The sequence below is a fragment of the Scleropages formosus genome, chromosome 6 (assembly GCF_900964775.1).
Source record: "Scleropages formosus chromosome 6, fSclFor1.1, whole genome shotgun sequence".
NCBI lineage: Eukaryota > Metazoa > Chordata > Actinopteri > Osteoglossiformes > Osteoglossidae > Scleropages > Scleropages formosus.
In genome coordinates, this window is record NC_041811.1 from 123,474 (window position 1) to 144,144 (window position 20,671).

Consider the following 20,671-nt stretch of genomic DNA (forward strand, 5'->3'; position numbering starts at 1 on the left):
AGGCAAGCTGGGCCTTGTTTTTCACCAGGTTCTGCTTTATGGTTACTTATCACCGTGGCTCCAAGAATGGCAAGGCTGATGCTCTTTCCCAATTGTTCGAGGTCTCTCCCAGTCTCACACCCCTAGACATCATCCTGTCACCAGCAGTTTGTAGCTCCTGTTCGTTGGGCCCTATTAGATGACATCAAAGCAGCCCAACTTCAGGAACCTGGTCCCAGTGAACAGCCACAGGACAAAGAATATGCCCCAGCCACCCTCCGGTCCAAGCTCTTACACTGGGCCCATGATGGTCCCAGTGCAGCGCACCCTGGGATTACCCGCACATGTAGGCTCCTCTCCGAGTACTTCTGGTGGTCATCCATGAAGCAAGACGTAAGAGACTTCGTCCTCACATGTACCATGTGTGCCCATACCAAGGTTCTGCGACAACTTCCAGCAGGGCTCCTTGAACCGCTACCAGTTCTGAATCGCCCGTGGTCCCATATAGCAGTTGATTTCATCACAGATCTCCCTCGTTCAGATGGGAACACCACTATACAGGTAGTTCTTGATTGCTTCGCTAAAATCTGTCGGCTTATCCTGTTGCAAGGGTTGCCCACTACCCTGGAGACCACAGAATTGTTGTTCCAAAATGTCTTCAGATTATATGACATACCAGAGGATGTCATGTCCGACAGGGGACGCCAGTTCACCTCAAGACGGTACCTGTGGACGGTACTATGGCCAAAATCAAACGGAACCGATTCCTTCCCTGGGTAGAGTATGCCCAGAAGTCCTTAATTCATTTATCCATTAACCTCATCCCTTTCCAGTGCGTGTGAGGTTATCAGCCCCCTTTGGTCCCATGGACGGCAGAAACCAGTGAGGTAACAGCTGTAGATGACTAGTACAAGAGGAGTGAAGCGGTGTAGGAGTCTGAACATCGCTGACTTCTGGAGACTGTGTCCTCCCAAAGGAAAAAGGCCAACAGAAGGTGCAGAATGGTATTGTATCAACCAGGGCAGAGAGTGTGGTTGTATACCTGGGACCTCAAACTGCATCTGCCCTCCCAGAAATTAACCCCCCGTTTCATCGGCCCTTTCAAATTGTTGAAAAGGATCAACCCAGTTACCTACCACTTACAGTTGCCCCCGCAGTACCGTATCTGCCCTACGTTCCATGTCTCACACCTCAAGCCTCATTGTGTTTCTACCCTGCAGTGCCCGACAGTCTCCCCTCCTCCACCTTTGGACATCAACGGTTCTCCTGCCTATTCTGTCAGGGCCCTCTTGGACTCCAAATGACGTAGGGGCACATTGTACAACCTGGCTGACTGGGAGGGGTATGGTCCGAAGGAGCAAACCTGGGTACCGGCACGAGACATACTAGATCCAACACTCACTGCAGACTTCCATAGGTGCTATCCGGACCGGCCTGTTTCGCAGCGGAGGGGGTGGCCTCCTGCCCGTCGGCCTCAGACGGCTAGAGACCCGCTCCTTGTGGGGGGGTACTGTCACGACCCCCAGGGGTAAAACCCCTACAGACTAGAGAAGGCTGCACTCCCTGCCGCTGACCCAGAACCAAGCACCTGTTCACAATTAGATACTTGCTGAGGTATAAAGGGAGCAAGCGGCGGATAGTGGGTTGTGGATTCTGGATCAGCATTTTCATTGTGCTCTCCTAGGAATTAGTAGTCTCCTGTTTCCTCACTTTGTTCCATAGGTGTTTATGTTCCAGTCCCAAGTGCCCGTCCTGTCAACTCCTACCTTTTGTTCTCCAGTCCTGGTCCAGTGTTCCAGTCCAGTATTTCATCACGCCTCTGGGTTCAAGCCGTACTCACAGATTGGCGTTTCACTGTTCACCTTTGTGCGAACACACTGTGTGTTTCTTTGTCCCACGTTTCTTGCTTCACCTCCACCGAGTGTTTTACAGTTTGCACAGTGCACTTCTAATATCATTCTGAACATGGGGTGATTTTACTTTTAATCTGTGTTTGAACGTAACAGCAACATACGTCTGTGTCGGACTCCCGTTTGGACTCTACACTTAGTGTATATTATATATTGTGTATGTTGCAGCCAGACTTCGGCCTGTGTATTGCACTGTCTTGTCTTGTTTCAGCCATCATCTGTTGTCTTTATCTTTTCACAGACTACATTGTATGTGTGGCACAGCAGTCCAAAGAATAACAGAATTTCATTCTCCTTTATGTGTAACTCACATATAGGCAGAATGACAATAAAGCTGACTTTGACTTTCAGGCAGCTTTAATTTTAATTAAGCTCAAAGGTGATAACATATTAAAAAGTCTTACAAAGTATTCTTTATTTGTTATGGCTATATATGAGATTTTTGCAGAACCTAACCGGTGAATAAATGGAAGGATGTCTGTATTACCAGGCATTTTTTTGCCCATGACTTTGGAGTTACAAACAAAACAAGTTATGAACAAGCTTCTGCTCCCAGTTTGTATTTACATTTACATGTATTCATTTAGCAGAGGCTTTTCTCCATCTCATAGAAAGTACAATGTGTTAATTACATTAGGAGGAAGAGACACTTTAGATGCCAACGCGTGATTCTAAAAGTAGTTGTGTGCACAAGTGCAGCAGCCAGTGCACTGTATTCACACACACAATAAGGTGGAGCAGAGCAAACAAGAGCACGTCTTGAGGAACACGTCGCACATCTTGTCACATCCTGACCACGTTACACACACGGACATGCAATGCACAGATGTGTGCGCACACACAAGCACGTGTGCGCACGCTACTCACCAATATCCGGCATAAAGTGGGCAAAAACTGTCTTCTGGTCCTGGCCAAAGGTGTTCTTGGCCACCAGGGTGTATTTGCCATTGTTGATGTGTGTCGGGTTGTCCAGCTGCAGGCAGCCATGATACACACTCTCACTCTGGTCGTGGATCTGCGTCTGGATGTAAATTTGCTCCAGGACCATCTTTCCTTCGTGGTACCACTGCAGCTCTGGCTGTGGGTTTCCTGCCACACTGAAGGGGATGCACCAGTGGTGGTCAAGCACAGGCGTCGCCAGCTGCAGGATGCTGGGGGCAACTGGAGCCCAAAAAAATGCAGTAAACACAGATATGACATGTGGCATTAGGCGTGGCGTGCAGCATGGCCATGAAGTAGAGCAAGAGCCTTTCTTACACAGCACGTTGAGCAGAACCGAGGACTCGCTTCCGCCAGCTGTATTCTCAGCGGTGCAGGTGACCTCGCGCCCGTTGTCAAAGGAGGAGAGGTTTGCCAGCGTCAGCGTGGCCTGGGGCATCACAATGTCCACCTGAGAGCACAGAAACACATAGGAAGTGTACCGTCATGGAACTCTGTGAACACTTGGCACCACTCGGCAAATAAAAGTTGTAAAGTTTTATTCAGCACATCACTGGACAGCACTTCAGTGCTCAGGCCAGAGATGCTGGAGACAGGGCATTCCCACCAAAAACAACACACTCCTTGAACACATTTGGAGTGTGTGTAAGCAGCAGACAGCTTCTCATTGTCACATTCACTGTGTGTGAGTGAGTTATAACAAGACTAAGTTCCCAGATAGATTTGGCAGTTTCAAACGTGTGTATGAAGAAAGGTGTGTATCCTGAGAATGAGGGACATGGGTTACAAAACTAGATGAAGGAGGGTGTCTGGCAGTTGAGGGCTCAAGGCAGCCATGCGCATATGTCCTCCATAGTCTGCAGTCCAAGACCAATCAACAGGCTGCACAAACTGTTCTCTCACAGTACACACAACTCAAGCTGGCAGAACATAAACACACACACACACACACACACACACACACACACACAAAGAATCGGAATGGGAGTGGGAAGGAGATTTGGATTATATGTTTGACATGGGAATAGGATGATAACATGTCAACCTGGGATGACAGACTCAAAATAAGAAAGATATAATAAAGAATCTTTCCAAACACCGAAGAGATCACTGACATGGGTTGCAAAGTTTACATACGAGTAACAGACAGTTCTGTCAGTGCTGTGAAACCCTGATTTATCCTCAGACTGGAGAAAACGAAGCTCTGGAGGGGGCACAGCGAACCGGAACATAAATTAGACCGGCATGAACCACCCTCTCAGGCAACTTTAAAGGACTGTTTAAAGACCATCCAGGGCAAGTCTCATCACATAGAGAGGTCCTTCATTAGGCTGATGCTTTTCTCCAAAGTGACTGACAGTATTCAGGTGGATAACTTTACTAAAGCAATTTTGGGTAAGTACCTTGTTCAAGGGTACTGCAGCTGGAGGTGAGACTCAAACTTGAAACCTTTTGGGCCCCAAAGGCAGCAGCTCTAAGCAATATGCTGTAGGACACAGATGAGCTATAACTAACTAACTGAAATACCACCAGTAGATGAGGACAAACCTCTGCGTTACGAGTGCTTACCTTACGGTGAGTCTCAATGCTGCTCGTGTCCCACTCCAGGGTGGGTACAGGAACCCCGGACGTCGTACAAATCACCGTCACGTCCCTTCCCTCTAGCTCCGTGATGACAGACGGGCTGGTCATAGTAGTTGGTGGAACTGGGAGTTGCCATTGCAATGTAATATAATGAGATTGATGATACAATATACAGTACTTCCATGTCAGCTTAGGGTTAAATGTGCAATTTGTGGAGAAACACTCCACCCCCAAGCATACAGACATACCAAACCTATGAACAAACACACACAAATGGTGATATACCGCATGCTGGGGGCGCCAGCTGAGAGAGGGGCCTTGATCCAACACCCTCCTCCAGGCAGTAGACCTTCTGAGTGTCTGCTTGTTCTCCCAGGAAGTGTTTGAGCCACAGGTTCCCGCAGGAGCACAGCAGGGGGTTCCCACCCAGGAGCCTGTAGCATGGGGGGCTTCCGTTAGCACCGTCAGCATACAAGTGCGTTTGCGTACTGCGTGTCTGCGGCACAAAGGAGTTCGCAACACGCAATAAAGCGCAGCAAACAAGAGCGGCCGTGGTGCGGAGCGGTACAAACACAAAACCCAACACAGACAAAAAAGTTTCATGAAGGAACTTACAAATATGAAATGTTTACACTTTGAAAGGATTTCCAAGATAATGTGGCCAGTCTGTTGTCTTTCAAATTCCTGGAAAGCAAAACAACAAAAACTGTCTTATTCCATATAGTATTTCTCAGCTCCTTGAATATCAACAGTAACCATTTAATTGACTATAGTAACTTCTGCATAGCAACTGCTGCAGGATTTCAGTCAGAACATAGTCGACAAAACCTGTAGTGTAACCCTTAACACAACTCTTAGAGCAACCATTATCGCAGCCCTTAGCACAACACCTAGCGTGGCTCTTAGCATGACCCTTACAGCGACTCTTAGGCTAGTCCTTAGGGTGACACTTAGACAGACCCTAGAGTGACCTTTACAGCAACCCTTGGAGCGACTGTTAGCGTGGCCCTTAACACAAGCCTAGTGCGGCCCTTGGCACAACCCTTAGAGTGGGCTTACAGAGACCCTTAGAGTGATATTTCAAGAGGCCTTTACAGTGACACTTTGAGAGACTCTTACAGCGACCCTTAGAGTGACCCTTAGAGTGACACTTAGTGAGACCCTTAACAAAACCCTTAGAAACCCTTGGAATGACCATTAGTGAGGTCCTTAGCACGACACTTAGCGTGGCTCTCAGCGTGACCCTTAGGCTCATCCTTAGAGAGACCCTAGAGTGACCTTTACAGCAACCTTTACAGCGACTGTTAGCGTGACCCTGAACACAAGCCTTCAGACACCTAGTGCAGCCCTTAGCACAACCCTTACAGCGGACTTACAGAGCCCCTTAGAGTGATATTTCAAGAGGCCTTTATAGTGACACTTTGAGAGACTCTTAATGGAACCCTTAGAAACCCTTGGAGCGACTATTAGCAAGGTCCTTAGCACAACACTCAATGTGGCTCTTAGCGCGACCCTTGCAGCGACCCTTAGGCCAACTGTTAGAGTGACACTTAGAGAGACCCTAGAGTGACCTACAAAGCAACTCTTAGAGCGACACTTAGTGTGACCCTTAACATGAGCCTTTGAGCGACCCCTAATGCTGCCCTTAGCATGACCCTTAGAGCAATATTTCAAGATGCCTTTATAGTGACACTTTGAGAGACCTTAGAGTGACCCTTACAGCAACCCTTAACACAACCCTTAGAGCGGCACTTACATACGCCTTTAGAGCATTCCTTAGAGCAAGCCTTTGAGCAGCTCTTACCACAACCATTAGAGCGACACTAGGAGCAAGCCTTGGAGCAACCCTTATTGCAGCCCTTAACTCAACCCTTAGAGTGGCACTTAGTGCAATCTATAGCGCTGTCCTTAGTGCTGCACTTAGAGTGGTGAGTGACTGAGCGAATGAAATGGTGTGCGTGCCATGCCATAGACTGGCATTTTACCCAGGGTCTTATCCTTTACTCTGCCTTATGCCCTGTGCTTCCAGGGTAGGCTGCAGACCACCCTGATCCTGTACTGAACAAGTGCTTTTAGAAATGTACCGGTGATACAACTGCCGTGTTTCACACTTGCCACTAATACTTCGATGGCAGTAATAACAATAATTCGTTTTGAACTTACAAATACTGCAGTTTGGCATTGTTGATGAAAGCCAGCGGGGAAATAGTTGCCAACTCTGTTTTTGTCACCGTTCTGTGAAAGAGAACGACAGCAATAGTTACACAAATATTGCACATACATACATACATCTTGTGAGCTGGTGTGGGGTCCAACAAGGGACAGAAGGCAGGAGTGTCACGACCTTGCCCTAACTGAATTACAACGACCAGCTGGTAATGCCGAAGGACCAACTGTAGGGACTGTAAAGGCAGCTGGCCAGAGAATTTGGGAGAGCAGTGTCTGGAGAAGAAGAGGCCAAGAGCGCAGCCAGAAGAAAAGTTGCTGGCGTAAACCGTCCTAGACGTATGTCTCTTTAGAGAAACACGTCTGCTAAAGAAATAAATGGAAAATATATAACAATGGCCAGATTTGTGGGTGTCTCAAAGTTTTCACATGAAACAGACTTAATGTACAAACATGACTATAATCACAAGTCTGTTCATAACTCCTAAGTGTTAGTACCACACACACACACACATTTTCTGAACCGCTTGTCCCATACAGGGTTGCAGGGAACCAGAGCCTAACCTGGCAACTCAGGGCGTACAGCTGGAGGGGGAGGAGACACACCCAGGACGGGACACCAGTCTGTCGCAAGACACCCCAAGCGGGACTCGAACCCCAGATCCACCAGAGAGCAGGACCCAGTCCAACCCACTGCGCCACCGTGCCCCCCGTGTTAGTACCAATGAGTCACAATGAATACATGTTTAACAGTACAGACACAATACAGGTAGCAACATATAAGAGGTTCTTGTAAGACTTCTTACTTTAACATTTTACTACCCTTGAGCTGCGTTAAAACTCAATTGAAAATGTCTGGAAAAAAAAAGAATTATTTTAATTTATCCATTTTTACAGCTGGCTCAGCTCAAGACAAGTACCTTGATCAGGGTACTACAGCAGGAGGGTGGATTTCAAGAAGTGCCCTCTAAGTCCAAAGGGAGCAGCTGTAAGCACTACGCCACCTGCTGCCCATCTGGGAGTAATGTAAGTCCAAAATAGACAGTGATACAGAATGAAGCATTTGTTCAGTGTTCTACAGCATGCACCGAACCCTAAGCCCAATGGTAACCTCGACCCTAACCGAGCTGTGCAAAGTACAACCATTTAAAGTTACTTCTGACTTGTTGGTGTTGGTTAAAAACTAGAAAATGACATTTCAAAAAGGTGCCACATGTAACTATTGTGTCAGGTGGGGTGGGGGGGTGAGTTAAAGAGCTAAAAGCCAACTTCAACATTTGGGAATTTCTTGTGTTAAACAGGAGGTTTAATACAAATGGTGACATCATCATTATTATTTTTGTTGTTTATTCATTTATCTCACCCTTTTACCCAAATTAACTGCAATGTCAGCTTTGTGCACTGAGCTACTTACACTGATTTACCCTTATATATAGCAGAGTAACTTTATTCTATCAGTTCAGGGTAAGTACTTTGATCAAGGCTGACATTCAGACCTGAGTGCTTTAATTGCTACAACCCTTCTCATCACATACACACACACACATACACACAAATTACTGATACTGCCTTTCTGCTACTGCAGTTACAAACCAAGTACCCAGGAAAATCCAGGTTCCATTAGCGACACTTACAGACTTTTGAGGTTTGAGTAGAACTTCAGGTCATTGTAGGTGATGGAAGAGAGTCTGCTTTGGTTTGCAATAAATCTGAAAGAGAGGAATGTTCACACGATACAAGTGACACTTTTTCACACAAGAATGGACGACATGACAGCGCAACATTGCAAAATAAAATCTAATGGTTTACAAATTAGAAAACAATTTGTTGGGTCCCTCCTGCCCTCTGGACCTACCATGACCTACCAAGAGCTGCAGGTGAGAGTGTGAACATCTCAGAGGAGCAATTCATTCACACAACAAAAATGGACCAAAAGAGACTGTTTCACGCACTTTAGGTGGACAAAAAAGAACATTAGCAAAACATGATGCCCTAGCTCCAGTCTAAGATGTCAGCATATTTTAAATTAGAGTTCATGCTCAGTTAACTGTAGACAGTCACACCTTCCTGAGCTAGACCTGACAACAAGCTCTTACCACAGATCTTCACCAAAGACCTTCCATCAAAGACACACACATACACACAAACAGTGTCTTAAACTGCTTGTCCCATGCAGGGTCACATGGACCCAGAGTCTAACCTGGCAACACAGGGCACAAGGCTGGGGGGGGGGCACACACCCAGGACAGGATGCTAGTCCATCGCATAGCGCCCCAAGCGGGACTCGAACCCCAGACCCACCGGAAAGCAGGACCCAGTCAAACCCACTGTGCGACCGCATCCCCTCTTTACCAAAGATATCTACCAAATTTCTCTTACAACACACCCCCCCACCAAAGATCTCTTACCACACATTTCCTAAAAAAGTTGTCTACCACAGACCCTATGCCAGAGATGTTCTATCAAAGACCTTCACCAAAGATATCTACCAATGTTCTCCTACAACACACCTCCCATCAAAGATCTCCTGCCACAGAGATGTTCAGCCCTGGGCAGATCCAGGAGAAACACACGCTGAGAACAACAAACACGTCGGTTGTGCGGTATCACCGACCCCCACGGAAAACAGACTCACTTATAAACAATTGCTGAATTATAAATCCTGCCTCGCGCCGAACCGCCCGCCTCACAAACACACCGACGATTCTGTGGCCGCTGTATCACGATCTCCAAAGAAAGAGAGGGAACTCCATCGAATGGTCTCCTCGTGTGCGAGTAGCCGCGTTATTAATATTTTAATAAATCAGCGCTGATCGATCGATTCGTCGCCTGTGGGCCGCTGCCAGGGTGAGAACACCTTGGACAGGACACGACGGGACACGAGAGGACACGACACAGGCTCGTCTCGAGTGTTTCTTTTGTCTCCTTTGCGTTTCGGAGACGATGCGCACTCACATCTCGGTGACGTTTTCCATGTCCACTTCGGACTGCAGCAGCGGGAAGCCCTCGATGCCCGGCTCCTGCTCCACGCACACCACCCGGGACGAGTTGCAGGTGCACGATGCGGGACAAGCGGATCCCACCGAGCAGACGCCAAGCAGAAGCCCGCAGACCCCCCAGCGGAGCCCCGAGCGAAGCCGCGCGCGCCGCGTCCGGGAGAACATCCTGAGCATCCTGGAGAACATCGGGGACAATATCAAGGAGAACATCCTGAGCATCCAGGAGGAGAACATCGGGGAGAACATTGCGGGGAACATCATCACGAGCATCCAGGAGACCATCGCTGAAAACAGCGCGGCGAGCATAATCCAGGTGAACGTGGAGGAGAACATCGGGGAGATCAGCACCGTTGAGAACGTTCCGAGCAACCCAGAGATCATTTTGTGCGGGCCGCCCGAGAAAGCGACCAGGTTTAAGGGAGGAGCGCGTCCTGGAGCAGATGATGGCGGAGCCGCGCGGCACTGATGGAATGGCCTCTCCTCCCGCGTCCTCCTACATGCGCGCACAGCACCAGGTGACGCACGGAGGCGCTCGAACGGTCCGCAGAAACGGGGGCGCGGTCAGACGAGAGAAGAAGGCGAAGGACGGCGCGCGTGCAAGCGCGCGTGCGGCGCGGGAGCGCATCGCATCGGTGGTGAGGGAGGGCGGCAGGTCGGGGGGCAGCTGGTCATTGCTGTGACAATGAATGGACATGTTCACGCCTGTGGTCACTGCTGGTCATCACCGTGTTCATCACTATGATGATCGCTGTGGTCACCTCACTGGGGCCGTCACTGACATCATCATTGTGTTTACGACAATTATTGTGGTCATCATTGTGTTCATCACTGCGATGATAGCTGTGGTCATCACTGGGCCCATCACTGACATCATCACTGTGTTCATCCATGTGTTAATGACAATGACTGTGGTCATCACAGTGTTTATCACCATGATGATCGCTGTGTAGTCTTCACTATGACCATCACTGTGTTCACTCCTGTGTTCATAACCATCACAATTATTGTGGTCATCATTGTGTTCATCACTACGATGATCACTGTGGTCATCACTGGCTTCATGCCAATGAATACCCAGAAGCTTCTGCCACACTGTTGCCTTGACAGCTGCAGCACCTTTGCCACATTTCCCTGCGAAAGCACATAGAGGTGGACCAAGGAACAAACTACCATTGACTTCACGTGTCCAGAGTGCAACACACGTGTTGAGCACGAGCACACGGCTGGAACACACATGTACCTTCGGTGCAGTCATGGAAACCGAAGCAATGGCTAATTGGGAGGCACCTATTTATAGCGCAGCAGCAGCAACTCCTCGTGGTCGGGTGTGTGTGCGCACGTCTCTGTGTGACGCGCGCGTTGACGCACAACAACACGGGCTGTCGAGCACAAGTCACGAGCACGTGGAGTACACGCCTGGCGACTGGATATGTGGGGACAAAGACAGACACACAGGAAGAAAGAACAGCTGGCTATTAATAACGCACACACATTCACACTAACTGGCTTTCACAACACGAGCGTATTCAGCAACCGCCAATCACAGAAAACCCAGAGCGAGACCCCAGATTGCGGTCACAGTGGGGTCATCGGAGCGAAACCCCGGTGCGTATGGACTTCGCGCATGAAAGGAATGATCACCTGACCCCCCGCCGGCCCCAGGACACACTGGCATTTGCAAGGAAACAGACTTTCTGGTCAAAGCTTCTGCGCTTTCTTGTAACTGGCAGAATAAAGAAGTTTTTCGCCGTTACTGTGACGTGTGTGAACCTGCGATGGTCTGGAGGCCTGTGCCATCCATCCGTGGGGGGAGGCTGTCGCAACCGCAAGTACATGTGGTGAAGGGAACACAGTGAGCGAGTTGCTGAGTGACTGGGCTACTGAATGAGTGACTGAGTTAGTGAGCGAGTGAATAAGTGACTGAATGTTATTCATCACTTTTCTCCAGAGCTACGAAGAGCGTGACATGTGAACACTGAGCTACTTACATCGATTTACCCATATCTACAGTAAACAGTACCTCGCTCAAGGGTACCGCAGCAGGCGAGGGCTCCGAGCACTCTGCCTGGCACATTCCAAAAGGACACAGCAGTCCAAGACATGATGACTACACGCCGGTCACGGTCTCAAAGTGGGAGCGCGAACATTCTCGGTCAAAGTGCGGTCTCCTCACCAGCTGCCCTGTGCCCAGCAACGCCGAACTCCCCAGCCTTTGGGCTGCTCTTACACACACGATTCAATGACTGTTTTTGAGAACAGAAACCTCCTATTTGCTCTTTCATCGATATAATAATACTTCGCTCGTGCTTAGCCTAAGGTTAACCATCTACAAATATACAGCTCCGAAAAGAAAATTTGTTCTCTTTTGATTCCACTCAACACCGTGGAAAAGAAAAACCCAAAGCAGAGAGGAAAGATACGACTTAGTGAATGGATTCGAGCGACTTATTTAATGGTGAAGTAAAGAAATAGAAGCGAGAAACATCCTTCCTTCCCAGGACCGGACCACGTTGAAATGTTGAAATGTCGAACTGTAGAAATGAACGTGCACGAACGGAAGTCTCCTACATGCCCTGCCCACCTTTGAGTCGCAATCGCTTTATCCAATTAGATCAGTGGTGTCATCGAACTCCGCCTTCAAACCGTTATGCCAGCCAATCATAGAGGGCGTGACGCAACGGCCTTCGTCAAGTGCGAGGTGCTGGTTGATTGAGCAGAAAGCCGGGGGAAGGAGCAGGGGTCCGGGCGGTGGAGTTGTGCTGCTAGCAGGTCTGTAGCGCGTTAGCAGCAGAGCCGGATAGCTGTTTGTTAGTGTGTACGTACAAACAAGGCAGAGTAGAGGAGCACAGAACCGCGTCTCAGTGAATTTCTGCCACGTCTACCACCAAGCAGTGCGCCAAGTTCCAAGTCTGTTTTAGCGAGACGCTGTTCGGCCTCAAGAAATTGCTAACGGCTAATGAACGTTACCTTTCATTACCCACAATGCACCTGCTGCGGAGAAATTAGTACGACAAAGAGAATCTTCGTTTCGCTTTAGTGCGCTGCTCCGGTCCCTTGTAACTAGTGCCAGCTGGGTGTCCTGCCGCGGCAGCTCATCCGCAGCCACGTACGAGCTTCGCTTCCGACCCGGACTGGGCTGGGCTGGGCTGGCAGCGAGGCTGGGCCCGTTAGCGTTAGAGTTAGCTGATTTAGCATTAGCAGCATGCTGATGCTGAGGGTTAGGGTTACGGTTACAGTTAGGGTAGTTGGTGAGGGGCACGTAGCTGCTAGTGGAGCGGTGAGCACTGCTGTCTTCACTAAACTTAAGGCTGCAGGTTCGAATCCCGTCTCCAGCTGCAATACCCAGAGCAATGTTCTCACCCTGATTTAGTTCAGTGAAACTAGGCAGCCCAGTCGGAATTGTGGATTGTGCGTTTGGCGAAGACTGATGAATGTGAATGAGTTACGGTGCCGGTGTGAGACTAGTTTGAGTAACATTGTTACGCCGATAAGAACGGTACAGAACTGAGTGCTCACAGCGGGGAGCGAGTGAGAGCGACGTAGCGGGTTGCGGTGGGGGGGCCTCCGACATACATCCCACGTGACGCTCTGTGTCTGTGCTTCAGACTCGCCATAGAGAGGAGAAACGCTCCGGGTCCCTTCCGCTGCCCTTCCGAGACGATGGAGACGGAACTCGAAGCTCAGGAAGAGAGCTCTTTCGGCAACAGTGACACAAACGGTGAGGAGTGCCCCGTCCCTCACAAGGGCGAGTTGCTCATCCAGCTCCTGGACTTCTTCATCCTCCGGGACCGATCGCTGAGTTTAACAGCTTCAGGGAGAGCTAGGTCTGTTTAATCCGCATGTTCCTCGGCCCATCTCTGCAAGGAGCTCCGGCCTTTCAAAAGAAGCCAAAGTGCCGCAGCTGTACAGTTGCCTTTTCTTCAGGTTATTTGTTTAAATGCACACGTGCATTATATCGCTCATCCTGCTTGTACCCTCCACTTGAAAAGGCTTCAGTCATAATCTGTGTTTACAGCCTTGGCTGTATGAGACTTCCACTGTAAATCACATATTAAACACCTTTCTGATAAGTTCCCTTCAAAACAGTTTGATCTTTGAACAAAAGATGAGCATTTGACAAGTGCCTTTTGGGGTGGCAGACGAGCAGTTGCCGTGGCGACCTGCCTGCAAAGGCTTTAGGTCTGCCTCACTTCTGAAACCATAATGAATATGAATTCTCTGGCACAGAACAACCCGTTGTCTTCGATGTAACCGTGAATGTAAAGAATAACGTTGACGCTGTGGCTGCTGGCGTTCTTTGTTAGTTGGGCGCCGTGAGCAGCGACAGCAGAACCTCGGGTCTCCACAGACGTAGCACCGTTGTTCGAGTTTGCAGTGGTCATTGTGGCTCTCCAGTGACTGGTGCAGGTCATGTTCTTGAGCTCAGGTGTTGGTACTCCAGTAGAGTGCAGTAACGACCACACGCGTTGCGGTCTGTAATGTACGCTGCCGAGGGCTGCCTTACCCGGTCCTCTCTGTGGACGAGCAGTGATCGGATGGTGAGGACTGCTGCTGACATCCTTGTTGTTGCAGGGAAACGTCCTGCGGAGGACATGGAGGAGGAGCAGGCCTTCAAACGCTCCCGAAACACAGATGAGATGGTGGAGCTGCGCATCCTGCTGCAGAGCAAAGTACTGCCCTGTTGCCGCTGTGCCTGTTTGCACTTCCCCGGCCGCCCTCGTCCCCTTCACCCTCCGTGTGTTCTCTCCGCAGAATGCCGGCGCTGTCATCGGAAAGGGTGGCAAGAACATCAAGGCTTTGCGCACGGACGTGAGTATTCCCGCGGAGTTCTGAGCCGCGCTTCCGCATGGCCCCAGGAGGGGGCGATGGCGAGGTGGGCCTCGCGCATCTTCGCACATGTTCTGAGGCTAGTCACATTTCCAGTGTCAGCTGAAGCTCCACAGTAGCCTTCTGCTCAGCAGTCAACGGGAGCTCAAAGCCTCATTCTTGCATGTTTGTGGCCCTTGACCTCTGATGTGCCCATCTGCATGCAGAAGTAGGCTAGGCTGAGGCTCAGGGTCCAAGCACCGCACGTAGGTTTTTGAACCATCAAGGTTCATGAGTGCAGTCCTGTGTTGAGGTGTGATGCAGGGGAGTTGGCATGGCCTGATGTTCCGGAGAGGCACCCACGCCTGCCCAGAGTATCCCGGTAGCCCTCGGGTCCGTTTAGCGTCGGCCCCCCAGTGCAGCTTCCTGTTTTCTGTTCAGTCTCTACTGATGGAGCAAAGTGAAAGTGATGAGTGCAGCGTGTGTTCAATTAAAATGTGTGCCTTCTCCCCCTCTTCCCTTCCCTTCCCTCTCCTCTATCTTCCATTTTTGGCCACCTTCCTCTGTTGCCCATGTACTGGATCGACTTGCCCCTCCTGCGTGGCCCAACATCCGCCCCTGACTGCCCACCCGACACCCCGGGGGGCCACGCCCATAATCCTGCCCCTCCCCAAACGGGCGCCTTACTTGACAACTTGTGATTGAATGCCCTTGGCCAATGCCAACTCCGTGGGCACTGCAGCACAATGCCAGTGTTTCAGTCCCAGACAGCAGTGGTCCCGAGCGGTACGTCCCGGTTATCGCCGCACTGCCTGACTACAGCAGCCAGCTGATGTCTTCTATAACCTGCCTTGTGTCTCATCTCAGCATTTTCTCATGGTCTTCCCCTTTCACAGTGGTCTGCTGTCTCATTTGAGTTGTCTCTCCACCCCATTGAGCCTTTGCATTAGATCTGGACCTTGTGCCGTTCAGGAGTAGAACACTAGTCAGTTTGCCTGTGCAGCAGCTCTCGTGTCTGTTCGCCTTAAAAAAAAAAAAAAAAAAAAAAAAAAAGAAAAACAGTGGACAGAGGTGGTTTTTGCTGCATTACCCTTCGTTTGTGGAGCAAAAGCAGTATTTCCCGCTCTGTCCTGGTGACCTGCCCTGCCCAGCCCCGCTCTCCTTCCCAATCCCCAGCATTGCCATCCATGGCCTGCAGAGGAGCCCTGATGCTCTTGCTCATCAGCTTTGTTCCCCATCCAGCTGCCCTCGTGTTCTGGCCCTTATTCAACCAACCCCCCCCTCCCCCAGTGTCTTTGTCGGCTCCTTTGTTCTCTCCTTGCACAGTTGCCCACACGGTCCGCAGTGGTGTCACCGTGCTGTGGCCAGGAAGCGCGTACGCGCAGGGTCACCCGAGCTTGTCTCGGCTGGGCAGTTGACTGTCAGGCAGTTGACGTCAGGACAGGGCATAGAGTCTATGGAAGTGTGACGCCTGTCCCGGAGCCGCTCCCTCTCGGCTTGTGGTTGTGGTCATGTTGCTCTGTGACCGTGAACCGCGTTGGTCATGGTTATCTAATAAAACACATCCTTGTTTTTCCTTTCTACTGTGTCTCATCGCACTTCGGGGTTTTGTGGCCTGCTGCTTGACTGGAATGTGGTAAAGTATTCTGAGTGTCAGTGCGGACATTGAGACTATCGGCGATATTCTGCTGAAGATCATTCCCACGCTAGAAGAGGTGAGTCTGCTGGGATCCTTCACTTAGTGAAGTGCTTACCAGCGCTGGAAAAGGTGTTAGCCTCATGGTCATTCCTGTCATCTCGACCGTGTTTCACAGTATCAGCACTACAATGGAAATGACTTTGACTGCGAATTGCGGCTACTCATCCACCAGAGCCTTGCCGGGGGGATCATTGGGGTGAAAGGTGCCAAGATCAAAGAGCTTAGAGAGGTAACCGCAAATTCCGCCTCATCATGACGGCATGTACGCTGGCTCCTGTTGTTAAACGGTCAATTTGAGTCCTTAACAAAACATTTGCTGCTTCATTTTTTCCGTCATGTTTTGACCTGCCTGTTTTGTAAAATTCAGTTAGTTTTATTTTTATAGAGTCCTCCTTGCATGCAGTAACACAGCAAACGTGAAATGTGACTGTTGTGGAGCAAACGCTACCTGTGTTTATCCTCCGAATCACTAGATGGCAGTAAAGGGCACTCAGAGACAACAGGAATGTTGGAGCATCTTAGTACAGTTCCTACCTGGTACCCCTGACTTTCAGCAGTCATTGCGGGTCAACAAGGAACACTGCGCATGTTTATGGGCGTTATCGCTCAACCGGAGTTTGTGTTTGGTAGCAATAGACTTATGTTTACTTTTAAATGGCTTTTATTGTTAATCAGTTAACTCTTGGAGAATATGTTGTTTCTGCTTGGTACGTTGGGGATTCTTAGAGTCAAATTCCTAGACAAACTAATGGGAGCTTCTAGTGCCTCTGACTTTGCAGTCAGGAGTCAACTCGCTGCTTCTCCAGTAGTGGGTGGCGTCTCTGAGGGCATCTCTTTTTCGCCGACCTTTTATAGAACACCCAGACCACAATCAAGCTCTTCCAGGAGTGTTGCCCTCACTCGACAGACAGGGTGGTACTGGTCGGGGGTAAACCAGATCGGGTCGTCGAGTGCATCAAGGTCATTCTGGAGTTGATATCGGAGGTGAGGTTGGGCGGTAGCCACGAGTCTCCCATGCTGTTGTCTCTCGTGCCCTAAGCCCCTTCTCCGTGCCCTCGCGTAGGCCCCAATCAAAGGACGCGCGCAGCCATACGACCCCAACTTCTATGACGAGACGTATGATTACGGGGGCTTCACCATGATGTTCGAGGAGCGCACTCGGCGACCCCTGGGCTTCCCCATGCGTGGCCGGGGGGGCTTTGAGCGCATGCCCCCCGTTCGTGTGGGCCGCCCTATGCCCCCTTCCCGAAGGGATTACGATGACATTAGCCCCCGCCGAGGGCCGCCTCCTCCGCCACCGCCAGGTCGAGGAGGCAGAGGAGGGAGTAGGGCTCGTAATCTGCCTCTTCCACCACCGCCGCCTCCTAGAGGAGGGTAAGAGTGCTTGCGCCAACCTCAGCAGCACTGTTTTGTGAGGAAAAGCTCCTCTGATGCTGTGGCTCTTTTCTCCTACGAGTAGCGACAGAAGAGGAAGACTGGTGGACCGCTATGACAGCATGGTGAGTGCTCTGTGCGTATGCGCATGTTGGGGGGGGGGGGGGCTCCTTACTGGAGTACGCTCAGTGACGGATGCACACGGTTACTGAGCACCACTGACTCATGGCCTGCTTTCTTGCGTTGTAGAGCGGAGGCGGATATGGTGAGTTGGAAAGCATCGTCCCATCTGGAAGTGCAGCGCAGAGTGTCCCGCTGCAAGTCGGTTCTTTCCCGTCTGGAAGCCAAAGCTCGGTGTCCGTCCAAGCCAATGGAGACGAGACGCCACAAAATTGCCTGGATGCAGCAATGACCGAGGAGAACCATAGATGATTCTTGTGCATCTAGTGTTTTGGTTTCTGACCATCTAGTGCTTTAAGAACAAAGCAGGTTTATCAGTGGCAGCATATGTACTTAGTTTGAAAATTGCAGCTAATTTAGCAGGGGATGTATTTGAACTGTTTTTAATGAACGTGCCGCATAATGGTTCCACATGTTTCTGCATGGTTACGTAATTGCTATTGGAACTGCTAACTCGGGCCCTCGGTCACATGTGCTTCTCACTTTGATCCCAAGCAGCATTGAGTCGGTGCTTGAAGTGAGTCTCATGTCTTTCTGTCCCTCTCTTCCTGCTCCATGGAAGACAACTCCTCTACCTGGGAGCCCTTCCAGTCAGGTGAGTCTGGTGAAGAACATGTGAGGGACCTTTGACCATCGCGGTTCCCTTTCACTCCCGTTTTTACGTTTTTCATCACAAACGCTCCCCCCGCTCTCTGCCAGGGGGCCGTGGTTCCTACGGAGACATTGGGGGTCCTATCATTACGACACAAGTGACGATCCCCAAAGACGTGAGTGACCAGGCCGCCGGAGACCTTGAACACAACCTCAGTGTGGAAAACATTGATGTAGAAGAAATGACTGAAATTAATCTTTTAAAAAGAGAGATATTAATAAGGCATAAATTTTACTTTTGCTGAGATGTACATCGCTTTGGACAAAAGCATCTGCTAAATGATTAAATGTAATGTAAACTTTTCTTCATTTGTAGCTGGCAGGCTCCATTATCGGCAAGGGGGGACAGCGGATTAAGCAGATCCGCCACGAGTCCGGTGCGTCCATCAAGATTGACGAGCCCCTGGAAGGGTCTGAGGACCGTATCATCACTATCACAGGCACTCAGGACCAGATTCAGAACGCACAGTACCTGTTACAGAACAGGTAAGTTGTCAGTACCCCCTGTTGGACGACGGTGGTTGGCATGCAGCCCTTTGTGTAGAGTCGGCTGTGTTCTACACGTGTTCGTAAAGTCCGTTACCGCCTCGGTACATGAGCGCAGGGTGCTGGAGCTTGTGTGTGTGTGTACCAAGCTGACCTCGTGGTGCTAGATGGGGGAGACGGGGGGAGACTCGTGCTGTCTTGTCTTTGTGTCACTCACTCTCTTTGCTACATTGCAGTGTGAAGCAGTACTCCGGTCGCTTCTTCTGAAGGAGAACGTCGAGGATCGAAGTGCCCCCTTGTCACCCTCACCGCTCTTGTTCAATAAGCCACATTCCTCTACCATGGGTAGATGGCCCCTGCTCCCCTGTCCTTGCCAGTGTCACACCTGTCGTGCTGGGAGTGCGCCACAGCGCCCCTCTTGTCTCGCCCTGTCCTTCCTCATGTTTCCGGTGCTTCGCGGTGGCGCGACCGGGGGCTCCGTGCGCTTTCCTGCGCCATCGCGACGTGCACAAGGTCATCCTATTTTGTAAGGAGCATTTTACGGTTTTTAAAATAAATTTAGTAAATTCTTTTGTGCCATGTGTTCCATTGACAGGATAACTGTGTGTAAACAGAAAGTCTAGGCGGCCTGTGTTAAACTGTACTACCTTGTGGGGCATGTGTGTTTGAGTGTCTGCTTGGGTCTGGCTGCCTTCACGTGCATGTCGCATTCACACCTTTTGATCAGCAGACTCGCTCACGCAAGGGAAGTTCCTGCTTCTCGGACACAGGGGAGTTGAGGCCATCATGTGTACAGTAGTTTCGAGCCTAATTAATATAAAAAGTATGAATTTTACACAAAGGGGTGTAAAGTAAATGTGGGCTGGAGAATGCTGTCTTGTTTGAGCCGATCGACATTACATTGATGTTATGTGGACTTGACGTTTTCGTCCCTTGGTCCCCGGCCCTGGGGTCCGGGTCCAGCTCTAGGTTCTGTGTCTTAGGAACCAACTGCAAGTGTAGGGTGCCAAAAGGAAGATTAAGTATTTTGCTTTTCACACACTGAAATTGAAACAACTGTGTGTAATGATAATGTTTTCAGTGCAGTGTATTTTAAGTTTTTAAACAATTCATTGTAACCTGCGATGTATTTATTTGGACACTTTTATACATAAGCATGATCAAACGCAAGACAAACTCTAGCTCACCTGAAACATGTCTTTGGCCTGTGCAAGGAAACCCTGCAGACTCTCAGGAGCCTGAATACACAAGGAAGAGGCAAAAGCACTAGCAACTGAGCCACTGCGTTGCATTACGCTCTGTTAAAAATGGGTGTGTGCTAAGTGGGGTGTGTAGAAAACGTTAGATGCTCTTGTAACTGGAGGAATACTAGAGCAGTTGTATGGTAAAAAGAAGGGTTAGTGTAGCCAGAAAAGAGCAGCTCTCCCTTCCACTGCCAGTGGTCAGTATGTCACACCACCCCCCGAAGGAACAGTCTAAGACCTTTCATCTTGTAAGGGGGATGCTCAAAACCTCCACATATGTTTGTGTCACTGAGTCCTAATCGTGATGCCCCGTCTGTGGTAAAATATCACCAAATTCCACAAAAACAAAGCAACTTCAGTGAATGTTATTTATGCAAGCAGAGGAGAATAGTGCTGTTTCCCTCATTCATTCATGATACACAGGAAAAATGTTATACCCCATGCATAGTTTATGGGCTGGACACAAAACCACAGAGAACAATACCCAGCATAGCCAACATCCATCTTCCTGCCCTACTCTCTCATACCACATGGCTGATCTTGTGTGCCTGTTTCGTACCTCTCACGGTACTCACCGCACTCTGAACAAATGCTCAGACACACACCTGTACACGATCAGTGTTTGTGTGTTCATGTTTTTTATTTATTCATTTA

General features: G+C 49.8%; 2 protein-coding genes across 3 annotated transcripts in view; one reads left to right on the forward strand and one right to left on the reverse strand.

Annotated features, from left to right (window-relative positions):
- Window positions 1-11,343, reverse strand: part of LOC108931316 (BDNF/NT-3 growth factors receptor-like) — a 35,060-nt gene extending 23,717 nt beyond the window's left edge. Inside the window, exons 1-8 of the mRNA XM_018747011.2 lie at window positions 9,534-11,343; window positions 8,213-8,287; window positions 6,576-6,647; window positions 5,028-5,096; window positions 4,698-4,846; window positions 4,398-4,534; window positions 3,147-3,279; window positions 2,757-3,050 (exon numbers count right to left, since the gene is read on the reverse strand). Of these exons, the coding sequence (XP_018602527.1) occupies window positions 2,757-3,050; window positions 3,147-3,279; window positions 4,398-4,534; window positions 4,698-4,846; window positions 5,028-5,096; window positions 6,576-6,647; window positions 8,213-8,287; window positions 9,534-9,958 (1,354 nt within the window). The 5' untranslated portion in view covers window positions 9,959-11,343. The remainder of the gene's footprint in view (window positions 1-2,756; window positions 3,051-3,146; window positions 3,280-4,397; window positions 4,535-4,697; window positions 4,847-5,027; window positions 5,097-6,575; window positions 6,648-8,212; window positions 8,288-9,533) is intronic.
- Window positions 11,344-13,182: 1,839 nt separating this feature from the next.
- LOC108931318 (heterogeneous nuclear ribonucleoprotein K-like) lies at window positions 13,183-19,426 on the forward strand. 2 transcript variants are annotated; one of them, XM_018747017.1, is made up of 13 exons: window positions 13,183-13,295; window positions 14,150-14,247; window positions 14,330-14,386; window positions 16,026-16,098; window positions 16,198-16,311; window positions 16,938-17,066; window positions 17,146-17,456; window positions 17,542-17,581; window positions 17,706-17,721; window positions 18,199-18,231; window positions 18,336-18,403; window positions 18,604-18,773; window positions 19,010-19,426. In XM_018747017.1, exons 2-13 carry the CDS (start codon window positions 14,210-14,212, stop codon window positions 19,038-19,040), a joined length of 1,080 nt encoding a protein of 359 aa, XP_018602533.1. In that variant the 5' UTR covers window positions 13,183-13,295; window positions 14,150-14,209; the 3' UTR covers window positions 19,041-19,426. The 2 variants fall into 2 exon arrangements, with proteins under 2 accessions (XP_018602533.1, XP_029109081.1); XM_029253248.1 differs by lacking the exons at window positions 13,183-13,295; window positions 14,150-14,247; window positions 14,330-14,386 and adding an exon at window positions 14,422-15,169.
- Window positions 19,427-20,671: the final 1,245 nt, after the last annotated feature.

Excerpts from the sequence above, each read along its gene's own strand:
- LOC108931318 (XM_018747017.1), top strand. The coding sequence starts at position 14,210 with ATGAGATGGTGGAGCTGCGCATCCTGCTGCAGAGCAAA. Across the intron at positions 17,067-17,145 it reads TTCTGGAGTTGATATCGGAG|GCCCCAATCAAAGGACGCGC; the intron begins GTGAGGTTGGGC and ends GCCCTCGCGTAG. Across the intron at positions 17,457-17,541 it reads CCGCCGCCTCCTAGAGGAGG|CGACAGAAGAGGAAGACTGG; the intron begins GTAAGAGTGCTT and ends TCCTACGAGTAG.